This window comes from Corvus kubaryi, unplaced genomic scaffold (genome assembly GCF_017639235.1).
Source record: "Corvus kubaryi isolate FWS band 111438036 unplaced genomic scaffold, C.kubaryi_AGA036_p1.0 37300, whole genome shotgun sequence".
Lineage (NCBI taxonomy): Eukaryota > Metazoa > Chordata > Aves > Passeriformes > Corvidae > Corvus > Corvus kubaryi.
In genome coordinates, this window is record NW_024581093.1 from 18,725,723 (window position 1) to 18,748,387 (window position 22,665).

Sequence of the window (22,665 nt, forward strand, 5' to 3'; positions counted from 1 at the left end):
CTGTATCCATGACTTAGTGTGATTTACCTTCTCCTTATTATTTCTTAATTTAAAAATTACTGCACGCTGTCTTTGAAATGTTGCAATTGTGTTGGTATTTGAAGTACTTGTAAGTACTTGTGCAAATCAGTTTTTCTGATGTTTGTCTGCAGGGCGAGGTGTGTGTTTATGTGCCCAGGGGAAAGGAGATGCATTTGCATCCAGAAGGGTGTAGCAAGTGAACGGGTGCCAAAACAGTCTGTAGGAACAGTTGCACTAAAATAGTACAGGGTGAAAATGTTGGCAAATGAAAATAACCAGCTTCCGAAGAAAGCATGGGATCTACTCCTCCCTGTAAATGCTGCTCATCTGAAGGCCTAAATGATAGCTTTTGGTGATGAATCTTTCTAAAGACACTGGTAGAGTCACCATGTTGCACATATGAAGGTGCACGGTATTTTTGTAGATATAATTATATTTCCTATAGCATTGTTAATCTTTGAGGTGCTGATGAACAGTTATTACATTTCTGTACTTTAGAGGCATCTTAATTTTAGGATGTTTCAGTGAAATTGTTACTGTTAGCTTCAGTAGGTGTTGAATTAAACCCTAATTTATGTGGGACAGCTAATCATACATAGTATTATACCTGTTTTTCATGTGCCTCTCAGCCAAAGATCTAATAGCATTTTATGCAAGTAAAAACAAAATTGCTGCAGAATATTTCCAGAATGTTTCTTGTGATTCAAGACCTCTTGTTCATAAAAGCAGACTAATAGATACCTTATCTTCCCACTCCTCTGCAGTGCACGGAGCTTGCAGAGACAAAATTCCTGGTATATTTTACTCCATAGATAGCTTGGCTTTGAATTGTTGCTGTATGATTCCCACTTTCAGACTTTGGCTTGAAGTGAAGTCTGCCACAAGGATGTGCCATGTAGCCTGGGAAGAAACCCAGCGGATCTTTTATCATTATTGCCTTGTCTCTGGCTCACAGAGAAGCAATAGCCGCAGATCAAGACTCTGTTCAAAGCAGAGATGTCAGCACTGAATTGTTTTTTGGTGAAGGAAGGATGGATAAAATATTAAATGCAATCTGCTACTTGCCCTTATCTTTCTGTTCCCTGACAAGAATATTGTATTTTATTTCCATGGTTCTGTAATTCAAAGTTGAAGAGATGCAGGTTTGTGAAGAAAAAAAAAAAAATTGTTCAACAGTAGAAATTGTTATAAAAATAAGTGTAGATTCTGTATTACATTTGCTTTCTTCTGTGAAAGCACTTCTATCTCGAGCAGGGAACAGCACATTTTTGGGACTTACCCACTTTGATTTCCATCCACCTGCTGCTGTAACTATTGTAATTTCATGCACAAAGACGCTTCTACTTTGTGAGTGGTGGGCGAGTTTGCCCACGATCATTTTGAAAGAGGTGTGTCTGTCTGCCTCAGTCCCCTTTCCCAGCAGCCTTTAAACCTTTACAAATCCTTAGGGATCCAGTTGAGTGGTGGGGCCCAGCAGAAGGAGAACAGAGGTAGGAAGGAGCTTGAGATTTTCAGTCCCTACAGCTTCTGTGGGTACTGTTGGCTTGGGTACAGCAAAGAGAGGCTGGCTGGGCTCTCCAGAGGAACAGGCTGCACTGTGAGCTCTGGGGTGCACCTGGCTTGGGGTCACCCATCCCTGGGGGCTGAGGAGCTCCTGCAGCCCTGGGGGCCACGGGGGGACCCACCTGTGTCACCTGAGGATGGGACAAGAGCTGAGCATGGAGTAGCTCCGACACAGTTTCCAGATGGGTGAAGGTTTGGGAGGCAAGGGGGACTTGGTGGTTGGTGAAGGGCACACGCTGTTCCTGGAGAGGTAAGAGGTGATGCACACTCTGTAGAGGAGCTGCATTTGCTGTTCTCAGTAGTGCTGAGAACTGTGACACAAAGGAGGTTTTGTTGGCTTCTCTGTGCACAGGGCTTGTTGTAGTCTCCCTGTCACTGGGAAAGCGTGTTTCTGTGGCAGACTGTTGTAGCTAGTGATCTACCAAGGCTTCGGTCAAGATTTTATTCTGAACTGTTTATATTTCCCTCTGCAATACAGCAGGAGTTTTCTCGTAGAGGAAAATCATGAAAATAGCAAACAGGCTGAGAAAGGTGGCCCAAATGTTGTGTCACATCTGACATAAATTCAGAATTGCTTCAAAGTATGCATACTGAACGAGTAATTACTCTGATTCTTCTGAAGCCGTAATTTCAAGCTAGGTAGCTTCCAACAGTTGAATTAAGCTTGTCAGTCCAACACTTTTATTTGGAATGCTGTGAGCTCTATCCCCATCAGCTCACGGGGCTGAAGTGCAGTAAAGCTGTTCCGGCAGACAGACTGTGGCTGTCTCAGTGGGTCTGGGATTACAGGTTAACGGAGAGCACAGCACCATGGCAGGGTTACAAATTCCTGCCTGTGATTTTCCATGAATTGATTTTCTCTTCAGCCCTGGCCGGGAGCAGGAGCTGGGGGGAGTCTCAGGTGCTCCCCACCCCTGGAGGCCCGTAGGGAGAGCACAGGAGAATCTCTTTGCTCTCTGCGGTGTGCTGGGCTGTGCTGTGGGATTTGCAGCTGCCAGGTCCGAGGCAGTCACCAGTCCCCAGGTGTGTTACAAGAAAGGATTGAAGGAGCACGGGAAGAGGGGCAGTGGGGAAAGGAGAGGCTGGGAGGGAAGGAGAAAGGAAGTCACTGGAACGCATGTTTGGAAGCTGTCTCAAAATTAAGAGGCACAGAGTTCATACATAAATTACATGGGTTTTTTCTGGTCTGGAATGTCTCAAGTTTTCCTGAAATTATAATTAGAAGTTCACTGATACAAAAACTAGCATTGATGTATATTTGAGTGTGTGTGAAATTTGGGAATAACTTGGGTGTGGCAGGCCAGGAAATAAAGGAGGTAAACAATTTAAAACCATTACTTTTTTTGTTAGAGCTTTTATCTGTGTAACTCTGATTAGTTGCCATAGATACAGACAACACAGGGGCTTGTTTGGGTTGATGAAAAATCTGTCATGCTGATAAAAAATGTGATTTTTCTTGAGAAAATTTTGAATTACTTCACTTCCACTATTCTTGGCCATTATTTTAAACTACACTTGAATTCATGTATTCAATTAAATAATTATGGCATTTAGGAGTCCACTTTTTTATATATAGCATCTGCAGAGTAATTTTGCATACAATGCAGTACCAAACAAACTGGTTTTTAATTTAAATTAGTGATCATATTGACACATATAAATTACTGTTCTATGACCTTACAGATGTGCTTCTCTATTTCTAAAATAATTTTTATGGGTTTTTTTCACCTTGTGAAACAATTCCAGAACATGATCAGGTAACTGATGGGCTCACAACTGTGGTTACAATGTGCACAGCTTGATGCCATGTTCTGGTGCTAGTTAAGGATATGCTCTTCCTATGTAGAAGTTCAGTATCTCAAGTGATAAATGCAATGAATATGACTTGGCACATCTTAATTCCAGCTACTCTGTCCAAATAGAGAGCAGTTCCTTGCTGTCAGTGTAACTCACCTGACTCAAGAAATAGTTTTTTATAAAGAAAAAATGTTAAAAGTTATGCAGCTTTTCTGTGACTGTTGGGTGTGTGTGGGATGCTCCCAGTCCAGAGTGCTAAGGCCAGCAGTTTCCAATGAGTTTAAGGTGGCCACATTCATTACAAGTGTATTTGTCACAGGTCCTGTGGTCAGGATGAATCTGAAATGAGTGCTGTGGGCAGGGGAGAGATGCACCATGGTGGGAACAGAGAAGAAGGAGAAGTATTTTTTGAGTCAGCTTGATTTAAAATAAATACACACACAGTGGTTTCTTAAGGACTTAGGAGCAGTGGGCACAGCCCTGTCAGAGTGGGTGCATGGTCAGAGTCCAGTGAGAGGCAGGTCAAGGTACGGTTTTGTACAACCTGTGGAAGACAGAGAGGGAGAGTTTAAATGATTCCGTTTCTTTTAGGAATGCAAAGTGGGGTTTTGGGTTAAAGGCTGAACTCAAAGCAGTGCTGAATACATGGATTATGCACTGGGCATGTGTTTGGCTGCAGCATGGATGAGCAGCCCTTGCAGCTGCATTTCCTATGAGCAGTGAGGTTCGGTGCTCAATCAATTAATTAACAAAAACTGCTCCATACTGGAGAGCAGAATCCTTTGGCTCAAATGCTCCGGGTGCTCAAAGGTCGTGGGCTTCTCCCTCCATTCCCTGCAAGCTGAGCCACATTCACTGCACTCCATGAAGCCTTTTGTGTTTGTGGTTACAGAACAGGATTTGCCCCACTGCTGTAATTGAATAAGCAGGTATGGGAGAAATAACATGAACAGTGCAGTTCTGCAAGGAGTCAGACTGACTGTGGTGGACAGAGGAAAACAGTGCCATGCCTTACTCTCAACAGACCATGTATGTTTCCCCTGCAACTTTTCAGTAGTAAAATTACCCTTAACTGTATTCTTAATGTCTGGACTCAAGATCCTAGAATAAGTATTTCCTGGGGAAAGAAAGGTAGGTTTGAGCAGCAGTTAAATGTGGGATATTAAAAGTATTGAAAATTTTACCAGATGTCTTAGAGGTTTGAAAAATAGCTTAAATCTTTTCAGTGATTAAAACCTATTTTTCTACGTTAGAACACTTTATTTTGCTACAAACCAATTGGAATTAATAAAAACAGTGGACTCCTATGGATGAAAAAATGGCTGAACATGTGTGTGCATCAGGTTTGAGTTTAAACTCCATGAGTCTGCAGGGGCTGTAATTATGTCCTTTCCTTTTCTAAATACTCAGATCACTGTGTTCCCAGGCCCAGTTTAAGAATTTTCTCTCTATATACAAAGCCAGGATGAGGTATTCAGTAATTCACTACCAATGAAGCAATTAAAAAATATGTAATTGTTTAACATAGCTGTAGAAACAGGTACACTAATGTTTATCATCACATAATGTCTGAGTCTTTGTGATTTTTCCATTTAATTTTTTGATTGTTTGCTTGCATTGAGTATCTCCCCACACTGAGCCCTTCTTTTCAGCAGACCCAGAGGAGAGAACTGGGGTCCCTCTGGGGACATCCCAATATGCCACTCACCTGTTCCCAGTCCTTGGATGAGCAGTAGGATTGTGCACACATTTGATATCTTAATGGCCTTACCTGCTGAAAATAGTTTTCTTCTTAAAAGGCTCCTGAATTTAAACTGGTCAAATATGTCTACAGTGAACATGACTGTAGCAGGATGGATTTGTCCCGAGTTGTAAGTGACCAAGGTTTAGCCTCATGTGTTTGCACTTGTGGCCTTTACTCAGGTTAACCTGGTGAGAGACTCAGAATAGAAAAAATAATAATAGTAATAAACCCCTCATGTAATGTTTACAGAATGAGGCTCATAACGATGCATTGAAGCTGTTGGAAAAGAATCCAGCAGCTGTAGCCCTGGGAGAGGAGGAGGCCCTTTGCTGCTGAGGACTCATGCTCTGGTGTGCTCTCTTGCAGGGTGTGGGGGTGTGTGCTGGCAGCCAGGCCGGGCTGGGCACGGCCTCCCCCCGGCAGTACCCCCGGCAGAAAATCACGCGCGTGAACCTCAGGGACTTCATCTTCTACATGGAGCAGGAGCGAGAAATGAGCCATTCTCTGCTGCTCTACCGAGCTCTGCTTAAATAAAGCCAACAGTTGTACTGATTGCTCCACAGAAGCTCAACTTGCATTGAAAGCTGTCATTTTAATGTGCCTTCTATTTTTTTCAGAAGTCAATGTTCCAGTAATTTTGTTTTGTAAAATTGTCAGACACATGCAATAAATTCCCTTTATGTAAAAAAAAAAAAAAAATATATATATATAAAAACCACCAAAAAAAAATGTGCAAAAGGTTTTAAAATGTTAACTCCACAAATAAAATCAACATTGAAGTCTTGCTCCATTTGGCCATTTTAGGTAAGGCTGAAGTAGCTGATGTTGAAGTTACACAAATGCAATGGCTCACCTAAACCATCTCCTGGCCAGGACTGGGACAGGTTCACAGGGGTGGGTCCCAGCCATGGTGTTCACCTGTGTGTTCACTCGTGCTGGGCTTGTTTTGTTTTCAGTTTACTAGCACTGTCTTACTAACCATGGTGATACCTGTTGCTATTTTAGCTTAGTTATAATGGCAATTTTTTGCACAGCCAAGAGACTAGCCACTGCACACTCCCACAAATTTTATATATTTAGGATTTTTGCTTTTACTGCACAGCTCATTTCCTGAGCCATTTGCTGAACCAAATCTTAAGTGTATGAAATCTGTGTGCTGGGTCTCAGCTGAGTTACCTTGACTTGCTTCCAGTTGTTTTCTAAATCTCATCAACCTTTTGCGCATTTGTAGCAGCTGGTTAGTAACAGGATTCAAAGCTGGGTTTTATTTTCTAGAAAAATACTAATTTATTTATTGCAAAGAGTATGGATTAATGGTGGTTTTAAAAGATAATATTGTTCAGTAAAGATTTTAGAGTATTCTATATGGATTTTTAAAGTCACTGTAGAGGTTTCTGGGGGCCGCTTCCACTCCTGGAGTGGGGAGAGCAGGTGAGCCCGGGCAGCCTGGTGCCACCTGGAGTGGGGACACCTTTGCCTTGGACAACTGGACCAAGGCCTCCAGTCCGGAGAGGCTCCTGAACAGGCACGTGACTTTAAGCATAAGGAGCAGCTGTAAGTACCTAAAGGTGGGGTGAATGCCTTTTAAATGCTTTGCTGAAGCAGAATTTGGGCCCACACGGAAGCCAAGCGATGTCAGTGTGAGCCTGTGAAATGGGGATCGAATAGGGCACGAACAGGCAGGTGGGCACGAGCTGTGCTTCAGAGCTAACAGTGTTACCAGTCACCACAGAAGGGACACATTTGCTTATTTATCTTTTCCATTTTTACTATGTTATGCTTGCCACTTTTTTGAGGCAATATTTTTTTTGATGGGAAACCATAGCGAAAGCACAAATAGAACTATTTGTCCAATAGTTTTAAAAACAAAGGTTTTAATTATTTTTTAAGGTTTATGAAAAGCAGAAGAAAATTTATACTGCTGCTATTTAGCCAAAAGATTATTCATAAGGTATTTAAGGCCAGGAAGTGTAAAGTTACGTTTTAAATGTATTGATAATTTGTACATATTGTTAATAAAGGCCTTGTGTTTATTAGAGTTACGTTATTTTGATGATTTCTGTACATACTGGTAAATACCCCCAATTTGTGTGAAAACATACTCCCTTATTTGTACTTATTTTGTAAAGAAATAAAACAATTTACTAAAGTAACACATCGAGTGACATACAGTATTAATTTATCAAACATGAATTTCACATTGTCTTGTAGTTCTTAAGCACTGGTCAGAAACATTTTGCATTAAAATATTAACAGAATACCCACAAAGAAATATTAAAACCAAATACTTCAATGTTTTGTTGTGCTGATTCTTATCCTTTGTGAAACATCTAATAAAATTGTCAACAAACCTCGATGCCATTAGTACAGAGAATGGATGTACTCAGCAGTGGCTTTCTCGGGAGCGATGAGTCCAACAAGCACAACAGAACGTTCTCTTTCGCTTTCTGTCTGGACTGGAGCTGTGACAGCCTGGACACAAAGTGCTCGTGAAGCCTCGTGCTTGTCAAGCACGGGAACAGTGCTTAGCAACAGCGAATCAGAAGAGTTTTGTTCAATGGGTTTAGGTGAAAAACCAGGCTGTGCTTTGCTTCTTGGCCTTCGCCACACAAACCTGTGCTGGCTGCACACCACAGCTTCACTGGGGTTCTGTGGTGCTTTAAAACATCTTAGCGATGCTGAGCAACGTTCTTCATTAAGTTATGTTGCTATGGTTTAAGGCCAGAAGTAAATATTCAAATCAGTTTTTGCTGATATTGCTGCCTAAAAATATAGGGAAATAAGTAAAAAAGATATAAATGAAACTGTAATAATCTTTAAATAGGTGACCTGAAGTTACTAACTAAAAGAACATGTCCTAGGCTTAACTTTTTTTTTTTTTAAAGGCATATTTGTTCTAAGAAAGTGATTGTTTCCACATGTCTTCCTTGCCTTTGTGCTGTTTTGCAGTCAATGCTGTGATGTCATGGTTTAAACTTTCCATCTCAAGTTCACATTTAACTCGGCTGGTGCAGCCTGGAACCCTTTCCAATGCCACCTCAGCAAAGCTGCCCCAACTACGGGAGCTGCTTTATTGAGCCGTAAAAGAATACAGTAAACACCAAACTGAGGAAAAACCAACCAACCAACCACAAATACTTCCAACGTTCCACAGATGTGTAAAAGCACCATCCCACTCTGCGCTCCCCAGAGCTGCCTGGGGAGAGCACCAGGGGCAGGAGCAGGCCCCTGGGATGGAATATCACCTTTATTCCCTGGCTGAGAGGTAAGAACCGGACAGGACGTGCTGCCGGAAGCACTCAGCTCACCCCGTGCCGGAGGGCAGGGCAGGAGTGGCTGCAGGATAAAAACAAGAACCTGAACAGACTCGTGAAGGATACTTTGGACTTAAAGGTATGAAAGTAATAAATAAAACTCTTTTATCTTTTTGTAAGACATGGCTACATCAAGCTGAATGGAGAAAAAGGCTGGAGAAGACGCAATCAAAAATTCTCACCTCTTTCAAACAACATGGGAGATACAGTGAATGTTCCACCCTACGTGCTTGTTTTTGTTCATTTACTTTACAGAAATGTTTATGGCATGAAGTACTGTATAAGAAATGTGCATACACAAATACATGACAATTATACGTTAAGTTCTTTACAATATTAAATGTATAATATACAATTCTACAGATATCTTACATACAAAGGTGAATGCTGTGCCATATATTCAAATATGGCAATGCCTAGCGACTTTAGAATGTCGTACAAGTATAAAACCACAAAATAAAATAACTTTACAACTCTTAAAGTAGACAGATTTGCTCAACTGTTCTGTTAAGGTAGCAGGCCAAGTGGCCAGGATTGCCATTAGAGATTTCCGAGTGTGGTGACCAAGGTGAGAAAACCTGCAGAGGTCTGATTTTCCATGGACAGGTATCCAGCCCTTTTCCAAAAATTAGACCCCTGCCTAGATTTTACCTTGGATAGTCAGTACAGCTCATTGCTTTTGAAAATACTAGTCTTAAACATGACTTAAATTTTGCCTGATTGCAATCAATTTGCATTAAAGAACTGTTGACCACTTAATACTCTGTACCTTGTTCCATATGGCCATATTTATGCATCTAAAAAGAGTGTAATTAAAATTCAGCATCTACAACAATATTCTATAAATTAATGTGGGAGAAACTAAATTGTGATTAACACATGAATTAGTGATTGAGGACCCAATCATGCTAAACAGCAATAAACAGGATTTAGCAGAATGCTATTTATAACCTTGCACCTGCAAACACGGTGCTGTCTCCTGAGTTAGGAAGCCCTGTGAGTCAGTGCCAAGTCCTGGCAGAAGCAGGACCCTCCTGCAGACAGACCCCTGACTTTGTTACAGAGAAAGTTACACAGATAGAGGGCAGCTACACAGTTAAAATCTAAATAATAATTTAGAATAAAAAAACAATTTAAGCAAAAGGCTGCCTGCTTTCATCCAGCAATGGCAATACAGGATTTTAACAACTCTTTGCAAGAATTCCAGACCCATAAAGAGTGGGCTTGTCCAAAATTCTTAAAACTTTCCTGCTAAATGTGGGCTTCTAACATGGTTAGTAAATGATTAACAAGGGGTGGCTTGCTTGGCAGAACCATGCTTCTTTGATGATGCAAAACTTAACAGTTGCTGTGTCAAAACAAGACTGGCTTTAAAGAGCTACAGCTCCATGTCAAGTATGTGACCCTCGTGTGATGGTGGATTTATTTAGCATTTTATTTTGTGCTTCCAGATCCCTACTGTTGCAAATATTGCCGTAAGTGGGCCTGTCTAATTTCTTGTCACTTATTTTGTTTGGTTTGGAGGGTGGGGGTTTAGTACTGAGCACCAGTGACTATGAATTGGTCCTTTTCTGGTTCTGGATCCTGTTCACAGAGAGAGACCTCAGTTGGAAATGTAGTATAAAAATAAGCCATTTGCTCATGTGGGTGAGTACAATCACCAGGTGACTGTGATGCTGGGGGTGTAAAGCACGTCTGATATGGAGGAGGGGCAGCAGTCAGGGAGGAATCTCAGTGCAGTTTTTAGGGTTCTTCCTCCCGCAGACGCCCCCGTCCCCACAGCGCAGCTCTGGGGTGTCCCTGGGCAGCTGTCGGGACCACTGCTCCTGCTGGTCTGTTCCACTGCTTCCATGGCTCTTGCTGCAGAAGCCCAGTCCAGGGCCAGGGTTTCCGAAGCTTTGCCTGTTCCACACCACTGCTGGCCAGCCCAGAGTACATCCCAGACCCACCACGCTGGGTGTGCTCAGGAACGTCACTGTGGACAACGGACAACTGGTTTTTCAAATGCATTCCATGGCTGGCTATGTGACAGGTAGTTTCAGAGTACCACTAATTGGCAACATAAAGTCAACGTCTGTTTGCTAATACTGTTTTGCAAATCCTTAGTGTTTCACATAAGGGACTATTAAACACTTCTACGGTTACAAAGGGGGCACAGGGAGGGTCTAGTCCAGGGGCTCCTGTTTTATTCTGATTGTTGGGGTGGGCTGTGGTCGTCTGTCTTCGCGACACAGCACGTATTCGCTGAACTGGGAGGAATCTACCCCACCACCACAGGAAGCTGCCACGTTAAATCCCTTCTGAAATAATCTTTCGAGCACCTGCAATGTGGAGGGAAAAAAATCAGATTAATATTTAGCAAATTTTAGTGATAAAAGCATTCGGAAGCACCAGATCTAAATGATGGATTTAGTCTTTCGACTCCTCGTTGAATGAATATTATTCAGCTATAATTCTATAAGTTATTGTTAAATGACTATACTGTGATTAAAGTCTCGCTCTCAGCAAACCTCTGTAGAAAACAAAAATTAATCAAAGAAATAAGCACTCTGCAGAGCAGCTTAGTATATTATATAGTAAAATACTGGACTGTGGTGATATTGATGCTCTCTCTTACTGCTTATCGAAAGCAACATCAGGTTTAAGCTGTAATAAAAAGTGCCAATTATTCATTAGTAATATGAACAGTCTTAGAGAGAGGGGGGCTGAGAAGCTCTTCCTTGGCAGATGAAAATGTATTAGGAGTTCGAATGACACATCCACCAGATCTTCGTGGCAATCACAGCTGTTTGCCCTCGCTGGAAGGGAGCAAAGCATGGCAGGGACAGGATGCAGAGCCAGGATGTGGACAACAGGGAAATGTTCTGGCCCAAGAAAGAGGTTAATCTGTACTGCCCAAATATGTATTTTCTCTTTCTACTCCTTAAGAAAAGTTGGTGCAATTTAGATGCATGAATTTAAGGAACCCAGAGGCAACTTTAATTTCTGTGACTGTCACACAGCACATTTCCCCAGGATATACTGATCCTGGCAATGGGATCGGGGACGTGTTTCCACATGTGTGAGCGTGTGTTGGTATTTGGCTTCCCAGCAGAGCAGGACACACCAGGCTTTTCCCAGAGTCAGGTGAGAGCAGATGCCAGATCCACCTTGGGCAGGTCACAATGCAGGACCCACTCTGGCTCTCCTCAGTCCTGGGCAGCAGCCTGGAAAAATGGTTCCTGTGTTCTTCTCTACTGATAAATGCCATCGAAGGGAGCAGCCTGTAGTGTCCTCCAAGAGCCTCACCCAGGGTATGGCTCCCACTGTGGCAGCATGTGGAACAGGGAAGTGACCCGATGGTTTTAATTATTAAACCTGAGGATCCCGGTCACAGCAGCACCAGCCCCGTGTGACACCTCTCTGCACCCACAGCGACCTGGACCAAGCCCTTTACAAACTTTTCATTCATCCTAGAGAGGTGTCGAAGCAATACATCCACCTTCAGACACTCATGTCGTACTTTCCTGGGCTGAGGCTACAGAAGGAGTTTGGTCTCTGCTCAGCTTCGCTGTGAGCACGTCCGTGGTTACACCGACTGAGGAGCTGCACACAGAGCACTGCCCTCGCCCTCACACACACCGACCCGAGGCTACGCTGCATTTCTTAGTGCACCACTTCTTTTGCCTGAGTGTTGGCTTTGCTTTTCCCAGACATATGATTTTGGAAGGACAGCTGTGTCCAAGGTGGTGTCGTAGTGCAGTGCAAACCATGGCAGCAGCATTTGCTGGTTTTAATCCGTTTGATCCCTCTTTAGGGGCTGCCTGTGTTATCCATCTGCACTTAATCCAGGGTTTGGCTTTTCAGGGGTAACTAAAACGTTTTACTTTTGCTACCCTGGCTCTAAGGACGGGCAAAGGAAAGGGGCTGCTCCAGCAGAGCTTTGCCTAAGCCATGCCGAGTCTGCTGAAAATCAACTTGCCTGAGGAGTTCTGCCTGGCCCTGGGACACAGGGACTTAACATTCTCAGAAAGTCCCATCTGCCAAATCTCCCTGACTTTTGCCCTGATTTTTACATACTCTACACTGCAAGAAAGTTGTAGAACTGAAAGATCAAAAAAGCACATGAGAGCATGGAAGAAAAACGAACCAGGAGAGATGAAAAGAAGAGGCAGGAGAGCGGGTTAATAAAATACCTTTAAGACAGAGAAAAAGAAAGCTTCCGTCTCTCTTATTTGTCCAGGCTGTATGCAGCCTATAGTTCCAAAATGGGGTGCAGATACCAACACTGTTCCTCCTCAGAGAGGAAGGCAGGAGGAGTCTGAGACGGAAGGAGGAATAAGACACCAGCAGGCTGCTGTTTCACAGGCTGGAATGTGTTCTGCCTGTATTATGTATCACTGCTCCTAGCCCCGACAGGATGAAGATGAGAGACAAGCCATGGGAAAGGAGGCTTCTCCCACTGAACTGGAGAGTGGAACAGAGGATTGACAGGTAAGATTTCTGAGAGAGACGGGACTTCAAAATCCTCACTAAAAAGTTTTTTAAATCAATTTGCTTGTAAGACAAAACAAGCAGGGGGGTGCCCTTGGCTTGCCTCAGACCAAAGCTATGGAAGGCTGCATGTTAAAATAGGATTCTTTTTCACTGAGCCTCTCTCTGCAAACACCCAGTCCAGATAGACATTACACCTCAGAGCTCCACACACCGAACAAAGCGATTCATTTTTGCTCAGTACGTGCTGGAAGGACCAGACTGCAGGCTATAATCTGGCATTAAAAACCTTGGGATCATCAATTTTCTCAGCAAGAAACAGAACAGGCCAAATCCTGTAAACAATGCTGAGGATGTTTAAATACTGCGGTTTTAAGTGTCACTTGGATGAGGCTGAGCTCAGGTCTAGGCAGAAAGGCTCCTTTCAGTGCTTCTGTGCATGAGACTGAACAGCATTTTGAACATGGACAGGTTTAAATTCCATTTGGAGAATTTGACTCTATACACATTATTTCTTCTGAAGGTAAGGTACAGACAGGGGGAAAGCAGTGACCATCTCTGAGTCAAATCAGAGCTACTTTCCTGAAAATCTCCAAAGAGAATATGCCAAAAACTGAGTATCAGCTGTGACTCTCCCATGTACAGGGACACATGCACATTATTAAACAGAGGATTTGTGCTAGGATTTAATATACGCTGTCTTCCAATATTCCAAGCACATTTGATTTTATTGGAAGGTTCTCCAAATGGAAACCTGATCCTTTCATTTAGTGCATTTCATTTAAATTTTGCAGAATATTAACAAATACATTCTTAATTATGAAGACTTAATGTTCAACATTCACAGCATCACAGAATTTTCTGTAAGATAAATTCATGATTCCCACCAGACCCTGTTGCAAGGAGTTGATATACCTCTATATAATTACAAATGGCTGTAAAATTAGGAGTTACTGTATTTTTTTTGCCTAATAGGTGTTGACATTCTTTGTTTTGTATGCACAGTTCTTGATATAAAGCATTTAATGAAAATATTTTCCAAATATAGGAAAAAAATTTATAAATATTGCAGTTGTGCTACCAAATACATTGAGCAGAGCCTAGGGAGACAGAAATAATGTATCACCTCAGCAAACAGCAGACAGGCTTCTTGTGTTGCTCTCTGGGATTCTTTGCAAGCAATTCTGCTCTTCCAACCCCTACCCATCTCCCTTAAGACTGTGCATTTGCCTCCCTGTACTTCCAACTTTTGACTTAATATTGTTTTGCCAAAAAAATCCTTTGAGGGGGAAGGGCAGTGCCTGTGTGCTGACCAGAGTTCATCAGAGCCAATGCTAATTAGCTGCTGATTTCATCAGCCTTTGGTCTCAGAAATGCATCATTTTCCAGAAAGTGTTTGAAAACACTTTCTATTAATTATATAGTAAAATGATGTAATTTAGTAAAATGATGTAGTTTAATAGTATTACTTATACTGTAGACTCTTTGACAGAAATTTTTTCCACAACATGAACTTGCAAAGAGACTCTTTGATTCTGTCTGAATTTTGACTGAATTCAAACACATTCAAATAGTAACAGTAATTAGTGTTTTACTATTCAGGTAGCACATGTATCCTACGAGTTACACCACTCTGGATAAAAGAGAGCTGAGTGCTCAACCATGTGGGCATCCAGAGCTTGGCCAGCCAGTGCTGAGCTGCTCAGTGGCTCACTGGGACCCTTTATTGTTTCAGTTTCTCTAATTCCTTGTGTGATCTAGCAGGATCCCATGGACAGCGTGGCTGGGACACAAATGCTCTTCCCTACCCACTCACCTGAGCTAGACTGCTCCCTCTCCTCCCAGCACAGCAATGGAGACATCTCCCTGTCCCACTGCCAGCAAATAGAGTTGCCTCTGACCACTCCCAGCCCGCTGGGCTTGGGGCAGCCCACCCCAAGCCTTGCCAAACCCACCCCAAACCTTGCCAAACCCACCCCAAGCCTTGCCAAACCCACCCCAAACCTTGCCAAGTGTGAAACTGGTAAGGACTGTGCAAAATTAACCACAGCCTGGTGAAGTTCAACCAAATATACCACTTGGGAGTCTTGAACCAAAAAGCACCCAAACCCACGGGGAATGCTGCCCATGCAGTGGGGGAGCCACCATTAGGGTCACGTTTTGAAAATGACTCCACCCACCTCTACATATGCAGGTGACTGCAGCTCCCCTGAAGATGTCCCTTGGCAGCCTGGGAGACAGAGGGTGCCTGAGCCTGATGTGTAACAACCACACAGGTACAAGAGCTCCAGGTTCTTGTCCTCCCGTGCTCCCTTGCACCTCCCTCCCCAGCCAGTCTGGCCGGCCTGGTCCATGGACCAGCTCTTCTGTGGGTTTTTGCCCACAGGGGACTTTATCAAGACAACCATGGCATTTCCCACAGCCCAGTTCACATCTGCAGCCACAGCCCATCTGCAGAGGATGGTAACTTGGGAAATACTCCCCTCTAGGTTGATTTCACTTCCCCTAACATGAGTATTTGCAGCATATTCCAGAGGAATACACACAAAAACCAAGAGCTCTGTCTTGCCCGTGTTAATTAAGGCCAAGTTAACGGCACCATCGCCTGGTTCCTCCCCACAGCCCCAGGACAGCCACACCAGCAGAGCTCTGGCTGCAGTGCTGGTGATCCCTGAGAAATGGCACTGCTTGCCCACAGGCTGCTGCCTAAACACAGACCACGTATTTATTCCTGCTGCCATCTACCTATCTGTCCAGTTATCTTCTTTTGTTTCAGATGTTTAATTTTAAACTTAATGTCAAAACTCTGAGTATAAAATGAAATACATTTTTGTTTAAAATACTCTGGGCAATTTTTATAGAACATCCTTTTGGAAAAAAAAAAAAGTGCAGAGATCAATTTTTTTAAGTCCATCCCGCAGGCACCATCATTTAATTATGAGTGAGACATAAATTATGCATTTACACATTGTTGCATTTTCTATAAAATGGTGTGGAGACTTTTTTTTTGTAGTTTTTGGAACTCTCTCATTCTTCCTAGAGGCACTTTGGAGGAAAAAAAAAATACTGCCAAAGGCTATACATTGATGAAAAAAATTAGCATTTATCAGTATAACACCATTATGAGGCCAGCATGGCACTAACATACACAAAATCTAAATGTATTTTTCTGCTTAGACTCAGGAAAACCTGAAAGACTGTGATCTCACCAGGCAGAAAGATGTTTTCTTGCACTATAAGCACTGAAAGTAATTGGGCAGAAGCAAATAATTTGCATATAATTGAACAAGCCATAGTGAAAAAGCACCCCAGCACCAGAGGAGGCAGCACGGAAAGGCCATTACCTGCACGGAGTTCAACCGGCAGTATCCATTCAAGGGAAACCTGATAACGTGGGTGGGGTCCTGGTTCCAGCCCGCGTTTACAGAGTTGCACATGACGTCCCCAGTCTCTGGGAAGATCTCTTCTATCAAAGCCTTCTCCCCGCTCAATGCAATTCTTTCCCCCAGATCTGGAGTCACTCTTACAACCAAGCAGTCACAAGGCTGGAAATGTTTCCTTTGTTCTTTCTCTTGTTTCCATCGCTCAAGTTCCTTAATCATTGGCTGCAGCTGGTAATACTTTGCTTCTTCATATAAAAGATTAAAGTCCTGGGGAAAAAAAAAAAAAAAAAAAGAGTGGGAGAGAGAGAAACTAGAAATGGTTATAGTTCTCTTTTAAAAATGAGTATTGTTCCTGTTTGACCTACTTAGGCTTATGTATTGTCAGCAAGAGAGCAAAGGCAACAGGTACCCACATACACCTCTACAGAAAACCACATGGTGTTAGTGTTGAATCTGTTTGAGCTGATCGAGAAGTTCCCACTGCACTGAATTACCTCTTCATTTATTATCCCACAAGCTCAATGCCAGAAGGCTTTACTCCTGGATTAAGAAATCAAAATAGCTGGTTGCAATAAACAAAGCCTACTGATGTAAGAGAAGATGTTCCGAGCCCTAACCTCCACTTAATGGCCTCAGATCACTCTGATCTCACAGGAGATCTCAGGCTTCGCTGTCGCCTCTCGCACACGATACGAGATGGAGTTGTCAGTTCAGCTTCACTTCTCACCTGCCTTTGCTGAGGCTGAAATTCAGCTACAGCGGCTCAGCTGCTCCCTGCAGCTCATGACTATTCATGTATTTAAAGCGTACTTTGGAGCCTGGTAAATTATATGGAGGTAGTGACCATCCTGCTGGCTGGGAGCTCAGCTGTTGCTCCAACGGCTTAAAAGCAGCAGTTCTTCCCTGCCATTTGTCCATCACTTCACTTGGGCTTTGGGCAATTCAAATTCCCAATTTGATCCAATTCCCAGTTCAGTGATTGTTTCATCGGTTTCTGACAGATCTTCCCACCTCAGTGGAAATATGTGAGAGCACGTGGCGGCCAAGGGTGTGAGCATCCCCGGACCCGAGGGAGAAGGCCCCTGTGGGCACTTTGCTCCCGCTGGCCCCACAGCCTCCTCCAGCCTCCCGAGGGAAGAGGAGCAACAAGGGCTCAGCAGCAGCTCCTCCCTGCAAAGACCTGTGTCTGCTTTCCTGGCTCTTGCACCTCTTTACACATGCAAATGCTGCACCACAGATGCTTTTGTGGAGTGTGCTGGAGGTCAACACGCGGAACAAAGGCCAGTTCTACACAAATGAAATTAAATGAAAAATCAAGACTGAAATGACTGAAATAATTTGGACTGGAAAGAATGATATGACAAGAAGCAATCAAGAAATGGGCACCAAAATTACATGAAAAATAACGGGTGTGCTGCTGCCCCAGGACTCGGGGAGGAGGGGGAATCAAAGGCCAATCAACACACAGCACAAAAAGGTGCGACTCTTCATAGTGGTTTGGAATTAACCTGTAAAATCTGCTGCTGCAGGGTATTACTGAACCAAAGCAGTTAGCTCTGCTCAAATTTGGCACCACTGACCCACCGGTAGTGGAGCTGCTCCTTCACCCCAGGGCTGCCTGCAGCCTGGAGACCTATGATTATTCACAGTGACAAGGCAAGGTGATCGACTTACAAAAGGGACATCCAATCCTTTACATCTCTTTGATGTCTGCTAAGGTTGGGACAATGTGCACACGGCTAAGGGAGAAAAAAGGACTGGAGGATAAGAGGAGGGATAAGAAGGACAGAAGAAGAGGGATAAGAGCAAGTGGGAAGCAATGAGGGCAACACTCTCGCGGGACAGCTCGAAGATGGAAAACAACAGAAGATTAAAGAAGAAATCATGCAGAGAGCATGCTGCAAACCACCAACAACGAGTGTTGGGAACAGGCCAGGCAAAGAGGTGTGGAGGCTGGCTGCACTACCTGGTCTCAGGTAGGACAGCATCAGCCCCAAAGGCAGAGAATACCTTCCTCTGCTGGAAGGTATTCTCACCCTTCCCCAAAACCAGCACTGTGCTGAACCATTACTGCTTTTCTCTGAGCACCAGTGAAGCTCCCTGGGTACTGAACAGGGGATCAGTTTAAACCTATAGGGATTAGTGGCCTAAGTTTAAAAAAAAAATTCTGAAATCTCTGTGCAGGACACTGAATCAGCACAGTCCACCACCTAACTGTGTTCACTACAGAGGTGTGTGCAGTGGCCTGCCAAATGTTCACCTGGGCATCTGCTGGTGCCATGGATTGCTTGTTCAAGCAAGGAAACATGCAATGCTAAGGAAAAATGTAATGGTGTAGAGTGAACAGGAGTACCCAGTGCTTTCTGAGGGCAATGGAAAGTCATCTGCTGTTTTCAGTAGGTCCTGAAAAACCAGTTTTAGAATATCTGGGTTTATGGACAAAATAAAATAAGGTATTATTTGTAAAATCAATCAAGTGAATATGTGCTAAGAAAACTCAACAGTAAAACCTGGAAGAGATGGTACAGCAGTAGAAAAAACAGTCATTCATTTTTGAAAGCAGAGAGTGGTACGGTGCTCCTGAGGCTGGATGCAAAGCCCATTACATTACAGAGTCTCTGACTGCCTTCACTGGGCTTTGGACTAGCCTGACAGTACCCTGAATCACAGGAGTTCAATGGTCCTGCACCCTCGGGCCAAAACTGCAATGCCATAAACCAAGCAAAACCCAGATCACACCACCCCTACTTCTCCAACAGCCAACTCAGCCCACCCCATCAACTGCAGCTTTTTAGTGACTCTTGCTAGCTGTCATTTGCCCTAAAATGAACAGGAAAAATTTTACATTCTGATACCATTTTGTGAGAATAAAACCTGCTTTCAAATGTAACAGCTCTTCCACTACTGTTCCCAGAATGATACAGCCACACTTCAGATGGCTGTGTGGAAATCAGGGCTGTGCTGGAGCATCACATGCTCTGTGGGACAAGGTGAGCACCTGGTACAACGGCCTGGGTTGAGCCAAGGTGTTTGGGTTTGTTTCTAAAGTAAGACTCTCATGCCTGTGTCGATTCCACACTTGGGTTGAGCACAAATATGGAAAGGGCTCTGCACTTGAAGAAGGGCCCTGTAACAGACCCGGGGAACTGAGGTGAGCTGGTGCCAAGAGGTGATGTCAGGGAATCAGGGCACCTACTGTCAGGCAGTGCCAATAAAGGGAATTTGTTGTGCTGTAGCACAGTAACAAGTAGAGGGAATAAAAAAGTGTCTTCTCTAGGCAAGAGAAATTAATTTGTGTCCACCAGTGCCAGTGCTGGGAAGAGACACCTTGTGTGACCCCACTCCACTGCTGCCGACAGCCACCAGCAGCAAAGGCTGCCCCGCCCCACTCTGCTCCTCTCATGGGACATCTCTGGCCTTTCGTGAGGGAATCTGACAGTATGTTTAGGGAGGGAAGAGGATTTCACAAAGCCAGGAGCACAGAATGAGTGGCTCACAGCATGGGGGTTCGGTTCTCCAAATCCTGTGCTGTCATGGGCTCTACACAACAAGCCCACAATCTTTTCCTTCAGGTTTTATATGCTGTTCAGAATACTGTCTGTCTGTGACCAGACTGGGAGAGCCCAGCTCTGGACTATCTGCACTGAATGCTTCAGGTAATACTGACATAGGTATTTCCACCCTTGCACTGTAGAGATCAAATCTCACCCTGAAGATTTTCTGAAGTTTAATATGAAATTGAAATTAAAAGTAAAAGTAAAGTAAATAAAAAGTAAAGAATTAAACCCACAAGAGACCTCACCAGGGAGATGCCATAGGAACTGCATGACAACATTTCCACAGAGGTGCACTGCAGCTCAGCCCCAGAGCACAGCACTGATCCCACACGAGCACTGATCCCTGCACACGGACACTGCCCCCTCTTCACAGAGGCTCCAGCCTGGTGTCAGTGCAGGGCTGCTGAGCAGCAGGCAGCGTTCCACAGCAGATTTTGTACAAAATCCAAGAGTTCCTTGTCCTGCAGGACTAAGGCATCTCCCATTTCTTCTAAGGATTATTTCCCTATGTTCCCAGCTCCCAACAGCAGTACCAGAGCCAAGCACTAAGATAGATAGTGGAGCTGCTGCTGTTTAGCCTAGGAAACACATTTTACTCCAAAGGTGATTCCCACCACTAGTGACAGTCACAAGCAGGGTGCTCTTTGATAGCCTGAAAGGGGAGATAAACAGTACAGCTTTTAATTTTTCTGTGAAGTACCACAAAAAGCCTTTATAGTACCACAAGTCTTCAACTTCTTGAGGCTGTTGTAGGAACTAGTGGGGAAGTTCTGCCAGGTCACTTGAAAAAGAGAGCAGATAGGCAGGCAGGATGCACACAGCCTTTCTCCAGCCACAGCTTCTGGCCTACATTTAGATCTCATGGGAAACAAACAGATCTTTCAAAGATGCAGCCTTTTGCCTTCCACAAAATAATTTTCTGCTTTTTGCTTGGTAGAAAAGCTTTTTTTGTGGTGGATTTCATGGCTGAATTCTGCAGTCACCTCTGACAAGGGTGACATCTTCCTGGGGAGGAGATGGGAGGTGTGACCCCAAGGCCAGCTGTGCTGCTGTTTCGATGTCAGTGCCAGTGGGTCGGCACAGATCTGCTACTCCAGGCAGAGACAGCCAGCAGAGACTGAGACCATGTGTCCCACGGACCTGATGCTGTTCTCTCAGTACCAAAGACATCGTTTATTTTTGTACCTAATGTTGACTCCTGAACAGGCTGAAATGGCTCTTTCTGTCCATTTTTCACTTGTTATTCTTTATTACATGAAACAACAAACTGTCATCCTGACTCCATGTTTCTCTTATATTTTTAGTGCTGTGAAGATCTGACTCCTGGCTATGAAAGAAAGTTGCTCACTTCTATGATGACAACTGCACCATTTCCAGAGGTCAATTTGAGAAGACTTTAGATACAAGCACACTAATTTTTTAACTGTATTAATAAATTAAGAGTGGTGGCCTTGTCACTCTGGTGTTACAAGTGATCTCTGTAATCCACATAAAACTCAGACATCCTGAGCCTTTGTGCTCCTCCCCTCTTTGAGACAGACACACATTGCCTACGTCTATTTTTGATTGATGCTCTCTGAGCAGGGAGTGAGTCTCAAACAAGGAGGTACAACAGGTCCTGGTATTGACAGTGAAGGGGACACATGCTGCTCATGATGTCATGGGGAAGCCCCTCTGATGGTGGAGGAGACCAAGGCAGGAGTATTTGGGCACCTGAGGAGGAGCAGCTCCTGTGGCAGCCACCCCTGACCCAGCAGTGTGGCAGAGCTGGGGGTGCTGGCCCCATGCCCTGCTCAGGGCCGAAGGATGCTCACGGTGTCATGTCCCACAGACAGGACACTGAAGCAGAGCAGGCAGAGGGAGCTGGAAGCAGCTACAGGCTGTGCACCATCACCAGCGTGGCACAGGCTGGCTGCAGAGCAGAGCCCAAACACTTACAGTCACTCCTCAGCACACTTCATGTGGCTTAAAATCTCCCAAGCCCAGAAAACCTACAGAACCATAAGAGTGCTACTTTCAGCAGGAAGACCTGGGAGACACTTTCAAGTTCTGGCTTAGTCGTGGTTGGAAGTGTAATTAATATTCACTGTAAACACACCACTCAGACTTGATAATAAAGAATCACTAGCCTCGGAACACACACCCCACTTTCTCTGCATTTCAGTGTTAACTAAGTCTGAAAACAACACTGAAATAGCAAACACAATAATGCTGGTGTGGTACTTACATTCCAAACTTTCCAAAATAACCATCTGAGCAGCAATTCAAGTTGAAAAGCAACTTGGCTAAACCTTGAGGCTAATAAACTGCTTGATTAAATTAAGGGGTAAAAACTAATAAATATTCAAAACACTTGATAATGCTTTGTTTGACATAAAGAACATTTAATGCAAGTCTCACTGGAAAAGCTGTCAGGTTTTATACCTTAAATAGAGTTTTGCATTTAGAAACACCGAGTGATTCCATTTGCTGCCTTTGATTATTGTCTTCTGTCACTTTAATCATGCTGGCAAAATTACACGATTTCTGTGAAGTCAAATCCGTTTACAATGCAGTTTTAATATAGCTTTACAGCGCATTCTTCTATGCATTTTTATTTAGTTACTCCCTACCTAGCAATGCTCTGCTTTGTTCTCGAGCCCTCATTAGCCTGGGGTTTGCTCTAAAGCTCTCCCAGAGAGGAACTAAATAAAACCCAGTTAACCCTATGCAAAGGGATGGTCTGGAACAGCGGCCTGAGCCCGGGCACAGCGCCGGCTCCCTGAGTCTCTCCAGCCCTGCCAGGGCTCGCTGCACAGACAAGTCCTTGGCAT

General features: G+C 43.9%; 2 protein-coding genes and 1 long non-coding RNA gene across 8 annotated transcripts in view; 2 read left to right on the plus strand and 1 right to left on the minus strand.

Moving 5' to 3' along the window:
* The window catches only part of LOC121664398 (transcription initiation factor TFIID subunit 4-like), a 144,824-nt gene extending 137,546 nt beyond the window's left edge, over positions 1–7,278 (plus strand). The window contains exon 15 of the mRNA XM_042027681.1: positions 5,492–7,278. Within this exon, the coding sequence (XP_041883615.1) occupies positions 5,492–5,659 (168 nt within the window). The 3' untranslated portion in view covers positions 5,660–7,278. The remainder of the gene's footprint in view (positions 1–5,491) is intronic.
* Positions 6,980–22,665, minus strand: part of KCTD15 (potassium channel tetramerization domain containing 15) — a 46,836-nt gene continuing 31,150 nt past the window's right edge. For all 6 annotated transcript variants that reach the window (XM_042027684.1, XM_042027683.1, XM_042027686.1 and 3 more), the window contains exons 4-5: positions 16,257–16,562; positions 6,980–10,760 (exon numbers count right to left, since the gene is read on the minus strand). In XM_042027684.1, coding sequence (XP_041883618.1) covers positions 10,605–10,760; positions 16,257–16,562 — 462 coding nt within the window. In that variant the 3' untranslated portion in view covers positions 6,980–10,604. The remainder of the gene's footprint in view (positions 10,761–16,256; positions 16,563–22,665) is intronic.
* LOC121664400 lies at positions 12,508–21,309 on the plus strand. The gene is made up of 2 exons (XR_006016001.1): positions 12,508–12,912; positions 21,157–21,309. It is a non-coding gene; the product is annotated as an uncharacterized LOC121664400 (long non-coding RNA).